The sequence below is a fragment of the Lonchura striata genome, chromosome 15 (genome assembly GCF_050655825.1).
Source record: "Lonchura striata isolate lonStrDom1 chromosome 15, ASM5065582v1, whole genome shotgun sequence".
NCBI lineage: Eukaryota > Metazoa > Chordata > Aves > Passeriformes > Estrildidae > Lonchura > Lonchura striata.
In genome coordinates, this window is record NC_140717.1 from 4,019,325 (window position 1) to 4,038,864 (window position 19,540).

The 19,540-nt window shown below is 51.0% G+C and overlaps 1 protein-coding gene across 10 annotated transcripts in view; it reads right to left on the bottom strand.

The window, feature by feature from the left end:
- Nucleotides 1-19,381, bottom strand: part of OSBP2 (oxysterol binding protein 2) — a 99,410-nt gene extending 80,029 nt beyond the window's left edge. For 3 of the 10 annotated variants that reach the window (XM_085592936.1, XM_021537299.3, XM_021537298.3), the window contains exons 1-2: nucleotides 19,066-19,379; nucleotides 11,529-11,606 (exon numbers count right to left, since the gene is read on the bottom strand). In XM_085592936.1, the coding sequence (XP_085449062.1) occupies nucleotides 11,529-11,606; nucleotides 19,066-19,337 (350 nt within the window). In that variant the 5' untranslated portion in view covers nucleotides 19,338-19,379. Of the gene's footprint in view, nucleotides 1-6,599; nucleotides 6,683-11,528; nucleotides 11,607-12,427; nucleotides 19,024-19,065 lie in introns of those variants that run through there. The other 7 variants (XM_085592935.1, XM_085592934.1, XM_085592938.1 and 4 more) reach the window with 5 other exon arrangements.
- Nucleotides 19,382-19,540: the final 159 nt, after the last annotated feature.

Sequence of the window (19,540 nt, forward strand, 5' to 3'; positions counted from 1 at the left end):
CAAAGAGCCCAACACCAAAGAGTCCCAGCAACACCACCCACACATGGATTTAAGGAAGATTTGGCCATACAGCTCTTCTTTAAGCAAGCAATAAGCACAGAAATCTGGAATTCACGCTCCTTCCTCCACCTTCATTTGGCTGCAACACCCAGCCCAGCAAAGGGACAAGGAAGAGCCTGGAAGATCCTTCTGCTCCAGATCATTCACAAAAAGCCCTTGTCTCTCTGTGCTTCAGAGAGGGGAAAAAACTCCAGAGGACCTCAGGACAGGCGAATTGTCAGACAAATTCCCTCAGAGCCACAGTGCAGGACTGGCACTGCCTGCTAGGAAGGTTCCGTCCAACGAGGATGGGACATTTTGCCAACACCAGCACTTCCTACTCGGAAGCATCACCGATGTGAGAGAGTTCCTTCAGAACACCCCCTGATGGGAAGTGCACGGGTGTACAACGTGCTCTGGGCAGGAAAACCACCACTGCCAAGCTGAAAGGGCTCTGCAAACAACAGCCCTCACCTCTTTTCCTAAACAAAATCGAGGTTGAGCTGCTGGGTGGCTGAGGAGCACAGAGCAAGTTCCTCCCAATATCCAACATATCTGAGGTGGCTGCCAAGCACAGGGGCTCACTTCCTGAAAACCTGTGTAAAACCTGCAAAAATGCACTCAGACCTCAAAATGCCTTCCCTGACAAAATCAGAATCACAGCAAAAGGCACAGTTCCCGTCCCCTCGTTCCTCAGTGTTGCTTCTGCAGCACTCCCACTGACAAGACTCCCATCCTAAATACAAAGATACTCTGAAGTCAGCCCATCCTGCTGCACATCTCTGGGATTGCCTTTTATACCACATTTCTGCCTCTCTCATGTGCATGCTGCAGGTTTTCTGCAAGGACACCTCAGCAGTGGCTAGGAGAAAAACTAAGCCACAGTGCAGGTATCAGCAGATACGGCTGGCAAAAAGACTTTGTGCTGGAGTTTTCATTAAAAATAAAACTGAAAAAAAAAAAAAAAAAAAAAACACCTAACGTTAAAAAAAATACTAGTAAGCACTCCCAATCTTCCCAGCACATCATGCTATCTCCTCTGCACCCCTGGAGAGGCCGGTGTGCTCTGGCTGATAAGGATATCAACCTTGCAAACATGGGCACCCAAGAAGTTCCTGGAGGCACTGGTTTAGGGCTTCACGTGCTACATCATCCGCCAGCTCTGTAGGGCACAGGCAAAACCTGACCCCAACTTTGCCCCCACCCAGCAGCGCTGCAGCTCCTCAAAAAGGGCTTTCACCCCTTCCCTAACTGCAGAGCTGATTAAAAGAAACCCAGCATGGGAAAAGCATCTCAGGACATGACCAGAAGGAAACACCCTAAGAGTGTGTCCTTGGTGGCAGCTGGCCCAGGACAGGGACACTGGTGTCCCTCACAGCCCAGAAACCAAACCACCAGCTCTGCAACCTCAGAAAAGCTGCTGAGCAGGGCTGCTGAGCCAGGCTGTGCCCATGGAGCTGGGAATGGCTGCTGAGCCAGGCTGTGCCCATGGACATGGGAATGGCTGTGGGAGCCAGGCTGTGCCATGGAGCTGGGAATGGCTGTGGGAGCCAGGCTGTGCCATGGAGATGGGAATGGCTGTGGGAGCCAGGCTGTGCCATGGAGCTGGGAATGGCTGTGGGAGCCAGGCTGTGCCATGGAGCTGGGAATGGCTGCTGAGCCAGGCTGTGCCCATGGAGCTGGGAATGGCTGTGGGAGCCAGGCTGTGCCCATGGAGATGGGAATGGCTGCAGAGCCAGGCTGTGCCCATGGAGCTGGGAATGGCTGTGGGAGCCAGGCTGTGCCCATGGAGCTGGGAATGGCTGTGGGAGCCAGGCTGTGCCATGGAGCTGGGAATGGCTGCTCAGCCAGGCTGTGCCCATGGAGCTGGGAATGGCTGCTGAGCCAGGCTGTGCCCATGGAGCTGGGAATGGCTGTGGGAGCCAGGCTGTGCCATGGAGCTGGGAATGGCTGCTGAGCCAGGCTCTTTGGCACAAAATCCCATCAAGTCTTCCAGCTGCTGCTGAGTTTACCACATCAGTGGTATCACATCAGTGATGGAAGGTCTGGTCCAGATCTCATTACCCCCACAGCTAGCAGGATAATCCAAGACCTAGGCCAGGCCTGACTCACAGTCTTGGTGGCTCATTTTTAAGCAAGAACAAAAAAGGAGTGACCACACACAAGGTTCATTTGACAAATGCTCCTTCGTACACAAAAAACAAATGCACTGCAGCAGATGAGAGCCTCAGGCAGTCATTTTTCTCATTACAGCCTCTGCTTTCAAGTTTGAACTGGTGCTTCAGCCCTTGGGAATTGTGTTAAATGATCAGCATAAAGATCAGCCACAGTCAACTTGTGTTTATCTTTTCTTACCACCACAGCCAAGGACATAGCACACAGATCACACACAGGCAACATTAAAACCCAATTTTTATTCCCATCCCATCAATTCCTATCTCATTTACAATATTCAGACTGGTTAAAAAATCCTAGTTTTCCAGACTACAGACTTCAGGGATGTATTTGCTTCAAGCACAAGACTTATCCCACCTTTCTGAGATTGAGAGTGGGTAGAAATGCTCACTTCTAAGAATTTTTCCATACTGCAAGCATCTCTCTTTTCAGCAAGTTACTGTCAATGTTTTCAGTATCCAATAAATTTCCCTCAGAGACAGCACATGAGATACAGCCTGTGACCTCAAACATCGCCCTAAAATCATCACACTCCTGACATCTTGCCAGCTTTCAAACAATGCTCAATTCTAGCCCAGGATCTCTGTGTGAATGAGATATTTCTTAGGGATAGATATCTAGATGCAGAATCTCCTTCTGGATGAAATATTCCTTGAAGATAGACATCTGGATGCAAAGCCCACATGGCTACATAAATATATATTTTCTTCTATTTTAAGGCCTGAGAAGATAAAGCTTCATATTTAAAAGCTGAACTGTTGCTTCTCAGCCCTTGACTATGAAATCCTCATAACCATTTTCCTACAGATTTATGTGGAAACATGTGAGAACCCCAGCCTTGTTTTGGGGCCACATGTGGTGGTGAAATTCCTCCTCCAACCCGTGCTTCTAAAGAAAAACTCCGCAGGCTTAGCTGTTCGGTCTCAAGGCAGTTTATTGCTAGTTATCTAACAGATTATGTTCTTGGCTATTTGATCAGTGGCCTGGGTAGAGGCACACACACACCCTGACATCCTCTCTATCTGCTGTCTTCTTCGTCTCTCTCTCCGCCCAGGGCTGCTGCTATCTTTTATAAGATATATTACGTATAACATGTTTACAATTATTCCCCAATACCTACTACCTACGTTGCCAAGTGTTTTTCTACTCTAAACCAATCTGTGAGTGCCAACATCACCAAGAACATGGAGGTAAGGAAGAAGAAGGAAGAAGGATGGGTTCAGCCCACTTTCCTCCATCTTAGAACTTCTGACCCCCATGTACAAAGTGAAAACCCCCCTGTACATGTGCTAAAACCCCCCTGTACAATACTAAAAAAATTTCCCCTCTACTTCGTAACTACTTATACTATACTATCTAACCTTTTGTGATTGCTTGTTCCACCTCCAAAGTTGGTAATTCATTCCATGGCTCAAACTCAAAATCACAGTTGTTTTTCAGCTGTCTGCCAGGGTCTAGAATGCTTCTGACCAAGGCCTGGAACCTCTAAAAATGTCTGAGAGACATTTTGAGTTCCCACAGAAACAGGTGCCAGATGTGTGTCCAGTGCAGACAAGGAGAAAGGTCCCCACAATTCCAAATTCTCCCTGTACAGGACACGCAGCTGTTTCTGCTCAAGGCAAACACACAACAGCAGCAAACTTCTGCAGCCTCCTGTGACCACCCAGTAGGTTATTCTGTGATAAATCCATGCTCAGCTCTACTATCAGCATATCCTGCTTCTGGGAGCTGTCACCCCTGGGGCAGTGGTCAGTGGAGGCAGCTGCCTGCTCCCAGAACAGATTCCAGCGGGCAGGAAATCACTACTTGAGAGCAGAAGGAGGGAGAATGAACTTGACTATTGCATACAAGGTGCCTCCATAACCTCCACTACCCAGGAAACAATCCGCTGATCCTTGCAGGACACGCTCCTGAGGAGTGTGGAGGTCAGCAATCCTGGGAAGAGCAGGTTTCCTGTAAGAACTGAGGGAACAGAGGGAAATGCAAGCAGCACAGCAAACCATGTCAGCAGCGTGAGTGCAAGGGGCAGTGTGGCACAGTGCAAGACCTTTCCCATCCCTTACAACACCATCCATAAAATAAAAAATGTTGGCAGAGCTGGCATTCCAGATGCTGGAGATGCCAAGAGCTTTATTAAAAACAGAAATCAAGAGTTAACCACTTACTGGGCCATGACGGGGGCTGAGGGTGTTTTCGGATCAAATCCTGCAGGTGCCCAAGTGACCTTGGCCAACAGCTTGGGGACAGGCCTGGCACATCCCAGAGGCTTCACTGTGAGACTCAACATCCTTCTGCACTGAGTCTTCAGTGCCAGCACACAGGGAATGGCTTCCCAGTGCCAGAGGGCAGGGATGGATGGGATACTGGGAATTGAGAATTGTTCCCTGGGAGGGTGGGCAGGCCCTGGCACAGGTGCCCAGAGCAGCTGTGGCTGCCCCTGGATCCCTGGCAGTGCCCAAGGCCAGGCTGGGTGGGGCTGGGAGCAGCCTGGGACAATGGGAGGTGTCCCTGCCCACGGCAGGGTTGGACAAGATGCTATTTCAATTTCCTTCCAATCTAAACCATTCCATAAATCTGTAATCCAAGACATGCTCTGGGGTCAGTGTTCAGGGCTGCACATCTCCTGCAAAAACCCTCCAGATATTGACTGTGGGTTACTGGGAACAGCCAAGAGGGAAGGCAAAGTCATTGACCTTCACAAGGGACAGCTCTCACACACAGACAAGGGTGAGTTGCAGATTTCAGCCAATTCCCCAACTGCTCAGACCAGACTCTCTGTGTTATTTCAGTACATTGTGTTGCAAGACAAGCTTGTGGTGCAATAAATGCTCAGAGGTTTGAATGCAGAAACATTTCAGTTGTTTCAGCACAATCAGAGTCCTGCCCTTCACTCTCACCTCTCTGTGCTCCCCTGGCTGCAGCCAAGCCCGGCCACCATCTCCCTGCACAGGACATCTTCCCACCTCCCAGAACACCCATCTGCCATCCCACCCCCTGCTCCACACAGGAAAGGTTCACATCCACAAAAGCAGCACCAGCACTTGATCCAAACTCATTCCTTCCCATTCCTGCAGCCGCTCTGGGAAGCCAAGGCTCCTGCTGCACACACAATCCACAGAATCATGGCATGGGTTGGAAGGGACCTTGAAGCCCATCCAGTGCCACCCCTTGCCATGGACAGGCTCATGTTTCACTATCCCAGGCTGCTCCAAGCCCTGTCCAACCTGGCCTGGAACACTTCCAGGGATCCAGGGGCAGCCACAGCTGCTCTGGGCACCCTGTGCCAGGGCCTGCCCACCTCACAGGGAACTATTTCAATATCCAGTCTAAATCTACTCTCTTCAGCTATAAGCCATTCCCCCTTGTCCAGTCACTCCAGGCCTTTGTCTGAACTCCCTCTCCAGCTCTTTTGGAGCCCCTTTAACTGTTGTTTTTTCATGAGAAAAACCCCAATTTTACATGTTGCTTGGCCAGACAATTCCACATCCCCCTGAGCTGCTCAAGCTCCTGGGAAACAGCAGGTTTGTGCCAGCAGGTCCCAAAATCACACTGCAGGCCAGGCCCCAGTGCTTCACAGAGGACATTAAAAGCCTCTGTCCGCAAGAGCTTGTGTCCAGCAGTTCCTGTCACAGGGACAGGGCTGGGAATGGTTTATTTTTAGCCCTCAGCATCTTTCATTTCCATAGGAGCTGCATGCAATGCTCCCTTGCACAGAACACCTCCTGCCCTGCCTCTCCAACAACTGCAAATCCAAACTGCTGGGACAGAATGCAGGGCTCTGGCTGCTCTTCAGGACAAATCCCACCTGGGGAAAGAAGCAGAGGTACCACACACAGGCTGGGTGCTTTGCCAGCACAGGAAAACAAGGAAAACAGGAGAAACAGAGACATGTGCCACGTGTCCCAGCAGGATCCGTGCAGTGATCCACACTCCCAGTGAGGTGTGAGACAATAAACAAACACCAGAAGTGCAGCCAGCACCACGAGCAATCCAGAAATCCGGAGCTTTTTCACAGCTTTTCATCTTCTCCAGCCAACAGCAGGGAGATGAATGATGCTCTCCAGTTTTAAACTCCCACGTGGTGAAGAGCACCTCTATATACAAATTTTTAAACAGAGAAAAGGTCAGCCTTGGCCTAGAAGCCACTCTCTGCACCCATGTGCTCCTTGATTGACTCCAAGAAGTGGCTCATGGCCTGTCTCTCCATGGACCCTCAGCCCTGGAGTCTCACCCTGGCAGGTTCAGCAGCTGGAAGGACTCCACCAAAGGAGCCCAAAGCACACAAGGGAGGACATTGAAAGTGTCCCGAGAGAAGAGAGGCCAGCTGAGCTGCAGGGGAACAGAGCCCAATGCTCAGCTGGTTTCCTGAGCAGGACTTCATGCACCTCCTTTCTTCCCAGGATCCACCAAACTGATTGAAAACTCTCTCTTTTATACCTTCTCTACCCAATTTTATTTCTTTAATCTTCTGCAGGAAAAAAAAAAAAAAAGCAGTTTAAACCTTCAATTTTTTATATATTTTTGTTATCAGAGATTTTAAAAAATTGTGTAAGAGGGGACAGAAGCCAGGCTACTAAAGGGAATTCTACCACAGGAATATACTCCAGGAGTTGGATGATCCTTGTGGGTCCCTTGCAAGTCAGGATATTCCATGACTCTGTGATACAAAGGAGCACAGAGCAGTGAAAAGCAGCACGATGCCATTTTCCCAAGTGAGGGAGCAGGATCACACCACATCCAGGCTCGCTTAAGCTAAGCTGTTCCGACTCCAACACCTGCACATGGGAGCAGATTCTTTTTATAGAGACCTGGCATGGCACAAACACTTCTCATGAGGTCCTGTTAAGGGATAAAGGTGCAGCAGCAGGATGTGCCCCCACAGACTGCCATCACAGGGCTGCACTACTCCCACACAGGCACATCCCAAGTGCCTCTGCTGGGTTTACATCAAACCAGCAATTCCATAAATAAACCAATTTGTAAATTCAGACTACACCTAATGGTATAATGGTCTGTTATATGGTAGAATGGCAATGATGTATTTTGAACTTGGAAATTAAAGCTATACCTAATGCTAGCAGTGGATTTTGTGTACCTGCCCCATGGGACAAAGGGCTCACTATTTCCTTTACAAACAGAAAACTCTACCCTCTGTACCCATGAGGATGCCTCACTTCAGGGTAATATGTGACTTAATATTGGTGTTTTAGCTACTTTACAAAATCATCTTTCCTAAAACTACAGAAATTGTAAATCTTCAGGGAAACACTTGGACCAAAATGCCAACATTAACCTCACTACATTATAGCTGAAAGTATTAGGATCGTTCAGCCTGAAGGACCGAAGGCTCCAGGGAGAGCTCAGAGCCCTTCCAGGGCCTAAAAGGGCTCCAGGAGAGCTGGAGAGGGACTGGGGACAAGGGATGGAGGGACAGGACACAGGGAATGGCTTCCCAGTGCCAGAGGGCAGGGATGGATGGGATATTGGGAATTGTTCCCTGTGAGGGTGGGCAGGCCCTGGCACAGGTGCCCAGAGCAACTGTGGCTGCCCCTGGATCCCTGGCAGTGCCCAAGGCCAGGCTGGGTGGGGCTGGGAGCAGCCTGGGACAATGGGAGGTGTCCCTGCCCATGGCATGATGGCACTGGATGGGCTTCAAGGTCCTTTCCCACCCAGACCATTCCATGATTCTATGATTAAAGATTTTGTTCCCCCCCGCCAAGCCTGACCCTGTGAGACCCCAGGCCTGGCACCACAGCCTCATGACAGAGAGAAGCTCCTCACCACAACCCCACTGCTTCCTCCAAATGTGTCACTGCCTCCCTGCAGCATCCACAGGGATTCCTCCGTAGGGCTCTCAGCCTCCACTGCCTGCAGAATGTGACTCTCACAACCACTGAGCCTGTTCAGGTGTTGTGCACTTGCAAATCAATTGTACAAATCCTGATGGGATAAATCCCGTGCTCACAGCGTGCGCTTTGTGCTTAAATTAAGCTACAACATTCCAAAACTGGGGAATATCAGCTATGGGCAGCCAGAGGTTTCATTCCTGCACAGTAAAGGCACCTTAGGGCTGCACTTGTGCAGTAGAACTCAATCCAATCCAGTAATTACAGACCTTATCTCTGCTGAGATAAAGAGCCGCAGCCTCTCAAGGTTCTTACAAGTGACAATTCCAGGCTGGATGTCTGCAGCTGTAAGGAGACCTGTTACAGAGCAACAAAGCACACATTTCCAGACCTCTACAAGTCAACTTTCAAATTTAAAACTACATTTTCAAGGAACTTGAATAGGTTTTTCCACTTTGAAGCAGAAATTTTTACTTCTTTCCTCGTGGTGAAAAGGAAGGGGATAGAGAGGGAGAGGCAGATGCCTCACTCAGTGCATACTAAATGTTTACCCACAAAAAAATGCAGATTCCTGCATCTGCAAAAAATTGCAGATGTCAAAAAAATGCAGGAAAACAGTTCCCAGGCAGCACCCAGCTGGGACATCCCAGAGACTGCACAGGCAAAAAAATACAAAAATTCCTGTCAATCAGCTCCTAGGCCAATCCCACTCCTAAAAGGATCAGAAACACCACCGAGTCTTTGCCTCCCCAAGTGTTGCAGCAAAACACTGTACTTATAATAAGCTTTAACAGATAAAAGCCTGATAGAGGAGTAAAGCACAGATAATCCTATAAATTTGGCTTGCCAATCCTCAGGCTGTCCCAGTGTCAGGCAGTTCCTCCACCAATTCAGACTGCCATGGAAGAGAAGGACAGTCTGTGAACAGCCTGAAGGGTTCAGACACAGAAATCACCAGGGCTCCCCTGGCACTGACAGGACAAGCCACAGAGAGGACATGGCTTTTCCTGCCATCAGCATCCAGAGAGCAGAAGGCAAACTCAAAGAGTCAAAAATAATCATAGAATGGTTCATGAAATGTGTCTGGGAGGCACCTCAGAAGGCCTCAGGTCCAATCTCCTGCCTCCAGACAAGGCTGCTCAGGACCTTGCCCATCCACAGCTGGAACAGCCATGAATTCCCTGCACCTCTCCAGATCCCTGTCCCAGCATCCAGTCCTCACTCCCAAGTCAACATGCTTCCATGTGTCCATGCAGGATTTCCTATGCGTTCTCCCAGTCCTGTGCCTCACCCTGCCACAAGCAGAGCCAGGCTCTATCCTCTCTTGTCGGAATCTGAGCTATTGATGATCCCGAGGTTGTAGAAAGTCTCTGTCTTTCTGCACCCCTGCCAAAGCAGAAGCCATAATTGGTCTGTGCTGTTTCAAGGCTGTTTATTCTGTTTATCTCTCACATGTTCTGCTGCCCTGCCCAGCTCTGTCCTGCAGGGCAGCGTGTGGGGCTCTGCCCTCAGTGGGATGTGACAAACATTAAATACCAGAAACTCCCTGGGCTGGATTTACAAGAACGTGGACAGGCTACAACTACGTTGGACAGTGTGTCCCCAGCCTGAACCAACAGAAAAATGCCAACACCACAGTAAGACATGGAGGGCATGAAGAAGGAGAAAAAGGACAAGACATACCCAATTTCCTCCATCTTGTCCCCTTTGGACCCCTCATCTAGAATCCTAAAATTTTACTTTTGCACCCGTGCCACAATTAATTATTACTTATATCAAACACTCAGAGCTGGTAATTGATCCTGTAAGACTGAAAACTCTTTTCCATGGGCAGAGATCACAGCCAGTGTCTCTGGGGGCTCTGTCCAGGGGAGTTCCTGACCCCTGCCAGGGCAGCCAGAGGGATGCCCTGGACTCCCACACTCTCTCACACCCTCAACCACGGAGCTGTGGGTCTCCCTGTCTCCTCTGCTCCAGCCTCGTCCTGGCAGGCCCCAAACCACACTGATGGCCCAGACAGGGCACCCCAGGGCACTCCTCTGCTGGGCAGAGGAGACAGTCCCTTTCTTCAACACTTCTGCTAACACAGCCAAAGTCACCACTGACCTCTGGTCACTCCTGGTCACCTTTTTGTCCCCAGGGGCTCCTCTGCAAAGCTGCTTCAAGCAGCAACACCTCTACTGAGCTTCACAGGGTTCCCATCACCCTGCTGCTCCAGCCTGTCATGGTCCCTCTGAAATCCAGACCTGTGACCTCTCTGCTCCACTTGGCATCACCCACAGCCGGCTGCGAGGGCACTCACCCGTTAATAACCACATTACACAGCAAATACTGCAACTAATGAACTGTGATCAGAGCTACCAAAAACCAGTCAAACTATATGTACTCCTAATCAATGCCTGAGAGGATACAGTAACCAGAGCACTATCACCACCCCAGCTCCCAAAGGGAGTCCTGCATGTTGTGTACAGTTCCAAGTGGGAGCTGATAGTGTGTCCTGTGTGCCAAATGTAAATTGTGCAGTATTAAGATGACTGTCACCTTTGTACCATCACAAAATGAATTTTTAGTTTGAGCACCCTCTTCCTCCTGCTTATAAAAATTCCATCCCAGCAGAGATGCAAAGCCAGGGAGCCTCAAGCAAACTCTCCCCAGCACAGACCACAGAAACCCAGCGGACAAGGAATGGAAAACTCTGCTGGGATAAAATAAAGCCATGGAGGAGTTCCACCTGACCACACACTATAAACCTGCAGTGCCTTCTGCTCCACAAGCCCTGCTGGGAAACACCACAGTGGCAACTTGGGAATAATAAACAGAGGATAAACAGCATCCAGCATCGGTCATAGAACATGCAGGCTTGGAAACAGAAAAGATGGAAAGTCTCAGTCTTCCAGGAACAAAGGATGGGGCTGCTGGAGAACACAGCCCTGACACCAGGCACCACCCAAGCACTCCTGGACAGAGCCCTCCAAAAAAGGGCTTCAAACCAAAGTCTGAAACTTAACACAGAATAACAGAATCATGGAATCTCCTGAGCTGGAAGGGACTCACAAGGATCATCCAGTCCAACTTCTGTCCCTGCCCAGACACCCCAAACCCCACCCTGTCCATCCCTGGCAGTGCTGTCCAAAGGCTCCTGGAGCTCTGGCAGCCTTGGGGCCGTGCCCATTCCCTGGGGAGCCTGGGCAGTGCCCGGCACCCTCTGGGGGAAAAAATCTTTTCCTAAAATCCAACCTAAACCTCCCCTGACACAACTTCATTGACTCCTCACAAGCTGTGGGCACAGCTACCACCCCCACCTGATGCACAGCATCTCTGTATCTCAAGGACAAAAATCTGCTTCTTTCATCTTGTGGTCTCCACTCCTAAATAGTCCTGGAGAGGAGGGGCATGTCTGTGTCCCACTGCCATGAGCACATCCCAGTCATCCGTGTCCATGCTGCAGCCAAATCCACCCAAACTCACCCCATCTTCCGAACTGGGACCGGTGTATTTTTCAAGCGCTTCCAAGAAGAGCCACCACTCCTGACAGTTGCAGAAGACCTGAAAAAAAAAGTTTGTGGAACCACCCCTGTGCATTTCACAGGAAAAAAGAAACTTCAAAAATCATGAAGATTTCCAGAGCTAGGGAATTAGTTGCCATGGATATTTGCTGCTGTGACAAATACTCTAATTCTGTGCTGGGGTGAGTGACAGCCACAAAGCCCCAAGTCAGCTGGGAACAGCAACATGACGTGGCTGGAACACAGCACACACAGCCCCACATCTCTGGGAGCATCCCTGAGGAAACCAAACCATGGACCTGAATATCACCAGCACCAGGAGGCCAAGCGACTCCCCAAAGGAGCTTTGCTCCCATCCAGGCTACCCAGCCCTGCTGTCACATCCATGGGAAGGAGAGTTCACTGTTTTTGAGAGCCCACCCAGCCACAGTGTTTACGTGTCTGTGCCAAGCAACCAGCCTGAAGTGAGAAGATCTTACAACAGCAATAAACCAGCAGGCCCCAAGGACAACATTTTCCTACTTTGTTTCTTATAAAGTTCCTAGAAGAAACCTGCTCTAGCTATTAATAACAGATTAAGAATCACTGCTTTGGGGTAAAGAAGGAAAAGAGAAAGGCACTAACTCCCACTCCACCATATTTACCCCCACATGCATTGCAGAAGCTGCTTTAAACAGCCACGCGTGCCCAGCCAGTGCTCTCATCCAGAAAGATTTGGAGGATTAAGACTATTTTTAGGGAGTGAAGCACCTCCCCCTGAGTCACTGCAGGGACATACATCTATCCAGTCGTGATTCAAAGCAGAAATAGCCTTGAAGAGTTAGATAAAAATAAAAAAAATCAAGGAAAGTGGATACTAACACAGCTTGGTGTGAAAGGAAGGGCAGGGAAAAGAGGTGACAAGGGGTTTGGCCACCGTCGACAGTGCTGACACAGCAGCAGCTCCATCAGCGCTGTGTCACAATGTGACCCGTGAGCAGCTCCACGCCCGCAGCGATGCTCACAGCGAGGAGCAGCATCACCTGCAGACAGCACAGGCCATGAACAGAACAGCCCTGCCAGGAGCCCTGGCTTGCAGAGGAAGAAGCAAATCCCAAGTGCCTGGAAGGGGACCGAAGAGGAGATTTGCTCCCATTTGTTCTGCTTTCAACGCAGAGCTCCACTGACACGCAGTCCCACGCTTCCATCTGCATGTTTAATTCCAGCGTTGATCCGTTCACAGCCCAAGGCTCAGCACCAGCCCTGCACACACACACGGCTGTGAGTCAGCACCACTGCCCCAGCACCACGCTCACATCCAGCTCTGCTCTCCTGCAGCCAGCCCGCAGCCTGCAGACACGGGAATATTGTGTCATTAATTATTAAACAAGCTTTTTGATCAAAACCAAACAAAGGCTAATGCAAAGTGTAGAAAGATCCCTGCCACGGTGCTGTACGAACTGCTACAATAATTGAACAGTACAATGAGGACCTGAAGGGATATTTAACACCACTAGCTAGCTCAGGTTTGGAAGCACTATCTTATTTAGGGATAAATCTCCAGGATGCTGCCTGCCCTCCTGATAGCAGGCTGAGACAACTCACATTTCAGGGTGACAACCTGAGCTATTGGCCATCAGCTGAACAGACCTACAGGGAGCAGAGGGCTCTGATATCACTGATAACACTTCAGGCACCTAAAATTACCAGGCTGAGTTACTCAGCTACAACAACTGATACACAAGCACAAAATACAGAGAAGCTCAGTAGTCTGACCTGCTGCAGCATATCTCAACCTACAGATAATGAACATCATTGTCGTTCAGAGGTGAGCTCAGAGCACATTGTCCTGATTGGAAACTCCTATTCGGGGCAAAATGAGGCAGGATACAAGGGATACTGCATGGAAAAGCACAGCAGGTTCCTTACAATACCCCTGACAAGAAGGATCAGCTCCTTCTCCAGTGACTCACTGTGGGTACACAGGATGACAGGCCATACAAGCACCAACTTAAACCTGTAATTGGAGCAAGCCAAGTCAGAGCTGAATACATATTTCCCTGGAAGAAGACAGGCAGGGGAGCTGCGGGAAGAGGCAGGTGATGCCAGTCACCTCTGCAGGCAAAGGACAGCCGTCCTACTCCTGGAACAATATGACAACAGTAGGACCAAGGGCTGGCAAGGGTTGAGCACAGCCATGGTTGTTCTGCAGTAGAAGCCAGTCCACACCAACCTCTGCTCCTGAAGGTCAGCACAGACCCTGCTGTCCCACTCCAGCAGAGCTGAGGGAGCTCCAGCACTGTGTGGGAGAGATGCAGGGCTGGACAGTGACCCCCTGCCCTTGCCCAGAACAGCAAAGCAGAACTACACCAAGTGTGTGCTCCAGCAATGAAGCTGGACCAGGGCACACCAGAACGGGGTAACAGGCACCTCACTCAGGTAAGGAGCCAGGCAGCTGAGCCCACAAACACCCTCCACACCTGCCAACAGCTCCAGGAGTGAAAACTGCCATGGGAGCCAAGCTACCCGAGGGATCCACATGACCAACACAAAGACAGCAGCACAGGCTGCTGTACTTCCACACAAACCCAGAGTGCTCTGCCCCCTCAAAGTTTAGCTCTGCACGAGACAAACCAGTTATTTCTTTCTACAATTGCATCAAATTAAGTGTATGGCTAGTGTAGAATCATGGAATGGTTTGGGTGGGAAGGGATCTTTAAGGTTCCACTCTCCTGCCGTGGACAGGAACACCATCCACAAGGCCAGGCTGCTCCAAGTCCTGTGCAGCTTGGCCTGGAACACTTGCAGGGATGGAATGAGGGATGACATCCATCCCATCTAGCCAAATGAAGATGATATGTATTGAAATAAAGGAGAAAGATGGTTCACGGCTCTTGTCACAGTTTGCAACCAGCAAACAGAACCAGGCAACAGCCATAAATCCCCTCAGCCAGCACTAATAACCAAGCCATGATGGAAACATCCCTAGGGATGAGATCCATGCCTCACGCCCTCCTGCAGAGTCAGCAGCAGTGGCTGTTTGGACTCAAGTGAGCCCAACCTCCCCCACAGCACTAAGTGGGAGCACAGCAACCCAGCCTGGAACCAGCAGCCCAAAGAGCATCGTTCCCCCCACCCCACGCACCTCTCAAGTGCCATGTGGACATGCAGCATCCCCAAGGAGCTGTGGCAGCATCGTGTCCCCAGGGACAAAGCACAGCAAGGAGCTGCCTCCAGAATGGGCAAACGACAAGAAACAACAGCAAAGCACCATATGGATCCAGAGAGTGCCATGGGAAAACAAGCTGACTGGGAACACCAATTATTCATCACTGTTTAAAAACAAGTAGTTCAAAGTCACCAGGAGCTGCAGAGCTGCCCTGGAAACCTGCATGCTCCAGCACCCAAAGAGAGACAAACACTCCAGGATTTGTCTGCACAGGGACAGGGTGTCACAAAAATCATTCCAGGAGAGCATGTTGCCTCACTCTATAATGTACAAGCTAAATGTAAGGAAAAATTTTCCCCTCCAAGGGTGGTCCAACTCTGGAAGAGGGACCTGGAGAGGCTCTGCAAGCCCACACCTTGGAGATTTCAGAGGCTGGACCACAAGTGTGATGAGAAGCGGCTGAGGGAGCTAGAGGGGCTCAAGAGGGACCTTGTGGCTCTGCACAGCTCCTGACAGGAGGGGACAGCCGGCGGGTTGGGCTCTGCTCCAGGGAACAGGGACAGGAGGAGAGGAAACAGCCTCAAGATGTGTCAGGGGAGGTTGAGGTTGGATATTGGAAAATTTCTTCATGGAAAGGGTGGTCAGGGTGGCACAGCTGCCCAGGGCAGTGCTGGAGTCCTCATCCCTGCAGGGATTTAGCAGCCATGTGCATGTGGCACCTGGGGACGTGGGTCAGTGGTGGCCTTGGCAGTGCTGGGGGAACACTTGGATGAGAGTCTCCCAGAGGTCTCTCTTGGGCTCCCTCAACTCCCCACATCTCCACCACCAGCAGTGGTTTTCAAGCTCCTTCCTGAACTCCCCTCCTCAGCCTTCAGTGGAGACCCAGCACAAGAAACAGGAAAAAACCTCTGGGTTGTGCTCGAGCCCTCATGATGCCAACCAAGAGTTAACTGCTGGATAAACAGAGCTGGTGAAGAGTGCTGCTCTGGAAAACATGGCTTTTCCAGGGAAATGAGCTGCAGAATGACCCAGACAAGACAGCTAAAGTGCCCCAGGCACCCATCACTGCTCTAAGAGGGGAATTAATGCTGCTTGATGGAGAAGCCTTTCCCTTCCCAATGACATGGTTTTCCCCTCTCCATTTGTCATTGCTTTCATCATTACACCCCGTGCCTACACAAAGCACTGCTGAAGGCTCTCCAGACACCCAACCCACAAGAACCCAGCTCCAGTCCGTCCCACAGAGGAGCCAACACATCCCAGAGCTCTTAGAAAGGTCAAGGAGCCGCTGGGAGAACTCAACACTCTTGGAGCATCCATGGTCACATCAGCCAACTGCCAATCTTCAATGAATTAATACTCACCTGAAGATCCTCTCTAATCTCCTTGAAAACACTTATCTGTTCAAGGTGATTAGATTCTCCCATACAGAGCCGCTAATTATAGATAATGATAAATCTGAGTGGCAGCCTGCAAGAGGAGTTCAGAGAGAGAGTTTGGATCATTAGCAAGTCAAGCAGACTAGTCCTGCATCCCCAAACTGCCTTCCCACGCCAGCATCACTGAATCAGCCAGAAAACTTTGTCAAAAACAACCTAGGAGGACCAATCAAGGGCAAGTAAAATGGTCTAACCATATTGCTGTGGATTCAGAAACTTCCTAAACCCACACACCTCCCTCCAGAGGAGGGTACTGCACAGGAACTCCTCAAGAACTCATCAGCAGCTGTTACTTTTCACAGGTTCAGAATAGGGAATACAAAGCAAAAGCACATGAAGTTTCCCTGGCAGCAAGACTTGATGTCTTCATCAATGTGGCAAAGCTACAGGAGGCTTTAAATGCTCCATTTGGGAAAAAAACGCTGTAATTAGAAGCTTTAATTCAGCAAACTGTCCCCGTGAAACCAACTGGGCAGCAAGCAGGCATCTCACTTGGCTGCTGGAGCAAACAAACCCCTCAGAACAGCTCCAAAGGATGGCACAGCACCCACCCACACACCAGCACCACCAGGGACACCAAGGGGACACCCGGGATTTCGGCAGCTCAACTCTGCAAGCCAAAATCCTCCAGGCAACGTGACAGGCTGGGGTTTAAAGCTAAAGAGTGAGTGGCAGGAAATCCAAATGGAACAAAAAGCTTCAACCTGGAATGAAATCAATCCACGCAAGGCAGCAGCTTGGGCACCATGGGGCAGCCTTCCCAGTTTAGATGATTTTAGCAGACAAGCAAAATGAAGTTTCTACACAGCCACTCCTGAGCAGCCACAGTTAAATCAGGTGGGCTGTGCAGCTACAAAGGTAACAACACAAGAAGAGCACAACAATTCACCTGCAAGGGCAGGAAAGGAGACTTCTGGTGTGGATCTGCTGAGCTGGGATGAGCACAAAGAGCCAGCAGAAAGCAAGACCCGTGACTCTCAAAATGCCAGAGACCTCTATAAAATATGTACAGGTAGACAAATATAGATATATGCTCTTTATCAGCAAACAGGCAGCAGCCTGACACCTGCCTGGCTCCTGTCATGGAGGTAGAATTCGTATCAAAACAGAACTGCCAGTTTTTACCCCAGACTGTCTCCCAGGAGCACTCCCAGATGAGCAATTCAAGCTGACACAGCCACAATTTCAGAGCGCTGATTTTGAAGAGTATCATGGAGGCTTTTCTACACTTAAGGAAGACTTCACCACGTGTTCTGCACTGTATTTTTGTACTCCTGACTCACAACCAAATTAATTCAGTTGTCATCAAGCCCAGAGATGAAAAGAAGCACAAAATCCTCCAGCATCCCTTTCCCCAAGCAGCTGCTGAAGGTCTGCCCTGCTTGAAAGCTTCACAAAGTTTCAACTCTTTCACATGCTGCTCAGAATAATTTCCTTGGGTGTTTCTGTTTGTTGTTTCAGCCTAAAACAGATCAAATGGTCTCAAAATAAACCTGGTTGTTCCCATGTAAAATAATTGCTGAAGAAAACCACTTGTTCACTCATGACAGACTTGGCATCAACACGTAAAAATAATGTTCTGACATGGTTACAAATGGGGTGTTAAACTCCAACAGCCTTTTTGAGCAGGGTTAAGGCATTCCAGACAGGATTACAGTAAATTAGCTAAATTGCTGAGAGATAATTACATTTTTTGGGGGGAGGTTGTTTGGTTTAAATTCTTTGAGGGCTTTCAACAACTCGAAGAAGATAAACACATCATTTATCTTCTGCACTGTTACCTGCTGTAGTCTGACCCCAAGACTCAGATTCCCGGTCTATCTTAGAGCTGGAAGAGCTTACATTCACATCTGACAGGGAGCTGCAGCTCTACAGTCTGCTTCAGGCTACGTGTCAGCAGCTGGAGCTGAGAGGAAATCCGATGATGAACTTTATGTCGGGAGGAAAAACAGCTTTGGCATAACCTTTACAGAGAATTCCCATCTCAGGGGGTTTGGCACTTAAAAGACTTACTATTTTATAAAGCTTAACCATCTCTAATATTCAGGATTGTTTCCATGTCCTGAAGTACAGCCAACATCTGCTGCACAACACTGAGGGTGACAGAGCACTCGTGTACCAAGTGACACGAATAAACATGATCCAAATCACAGAATCCCTGAATGGTCCGGGTGGGAAGGGACCCTTAAAGCTCCTCTCGTTCCACGCCCCTGCCACAGACAGGGACACCTTCCTGGAGGATAAAAACACCAACATCCACTTGTATTTTCAGCATTCAAGTGAGACAAGCAGCACAAGAGAAGCTAGGAAGATGAGGCTGCTTTGGACTGAGCCTCGGGGTGTCTGACACGCTCCTCACAGCCCGTCTGCACCAACCCAGCGCGTCAGACAGCGCAGGGAGCCCGGCACGGCTCGGAGCAGCTGCTGGAGCTCCCTTCCATCCCCCAGGAGCGCAGCCCCCAGCCCGGCCTGACTGCCCAAGCCCAACATTCCCAGCACAACATCCCTGGCCATCCTTCCACCGCCACCGCAGCCGCTGGCACTGCTGGGGGAAGGAAGGACCCGCGGGCTCTGGCAGGGTACAGCAGGAGCGGGTTGCACAGCTAAGGGAGCAGGGTTTGGGGGGTTTGACTGGAACGCTGGGATTTGGGCAGCCGGAGCTGCTGCAGCAGCAGCGGAGGGATGGAGAGAGGGAAGGATGGGAGATCCAGGGCGTTCCATCATCCCGGGGCCCCGCTGCCCGCACCGGACCCCGCCGTGGTTCTGCAGGATCAAAACCCGAGTTTGGCTCTAACAGAGGGGGAAAAGCCCAAACTAAGCAATACGAGGCGATTTTCCCCGTGCAACAGCGCAGCCCCCGCGGTCCGTCCCCCTCTCCCGGCGGCCCCTGCCCAGCCCCCCGGCCCCGGTACCTGTAGTAGCTGAGCAGCCCATTGCTGAGCACGAACCAGCGGCGCTGGTAGCCCTTCAGGTAGTTGGTCCACTTGAAGAGCCACCCCTTGTAGGTGTCGGAGCCCGGGGGGGCGGCGGGCGGTCCCCCCGCCGGGCCCCCGCCGCCGCGGCCGCCCGGCTCGGCGCTCATGGCCGGCAGCTCGTGGCAGGCCAGGCAGGGGACGGCGCTGAGGAGCGAGACCAGCCCGCGGGTGGTGGTGCCGCCGCCGCAGAGCGCGGCCGCCTTCCCCATAGACCCCGCGGGGCCCGGCCGAGGCTCCGCCGCTCCCGGGGCGGCCCCGGCCCGTCCGCACCGAGCGGGGGCGGCGCCGCCGCCACGTGACCGCCCCGCGCGCAGGGCAGGGGAGGGGCGGGGGGCGCGCGCCCCCCGGCGGCGGGGCGGGAACGGCGCGCGCCGCCCCCGCCCTCACCCCGCCCCCGCCATTTTGGCCCCCC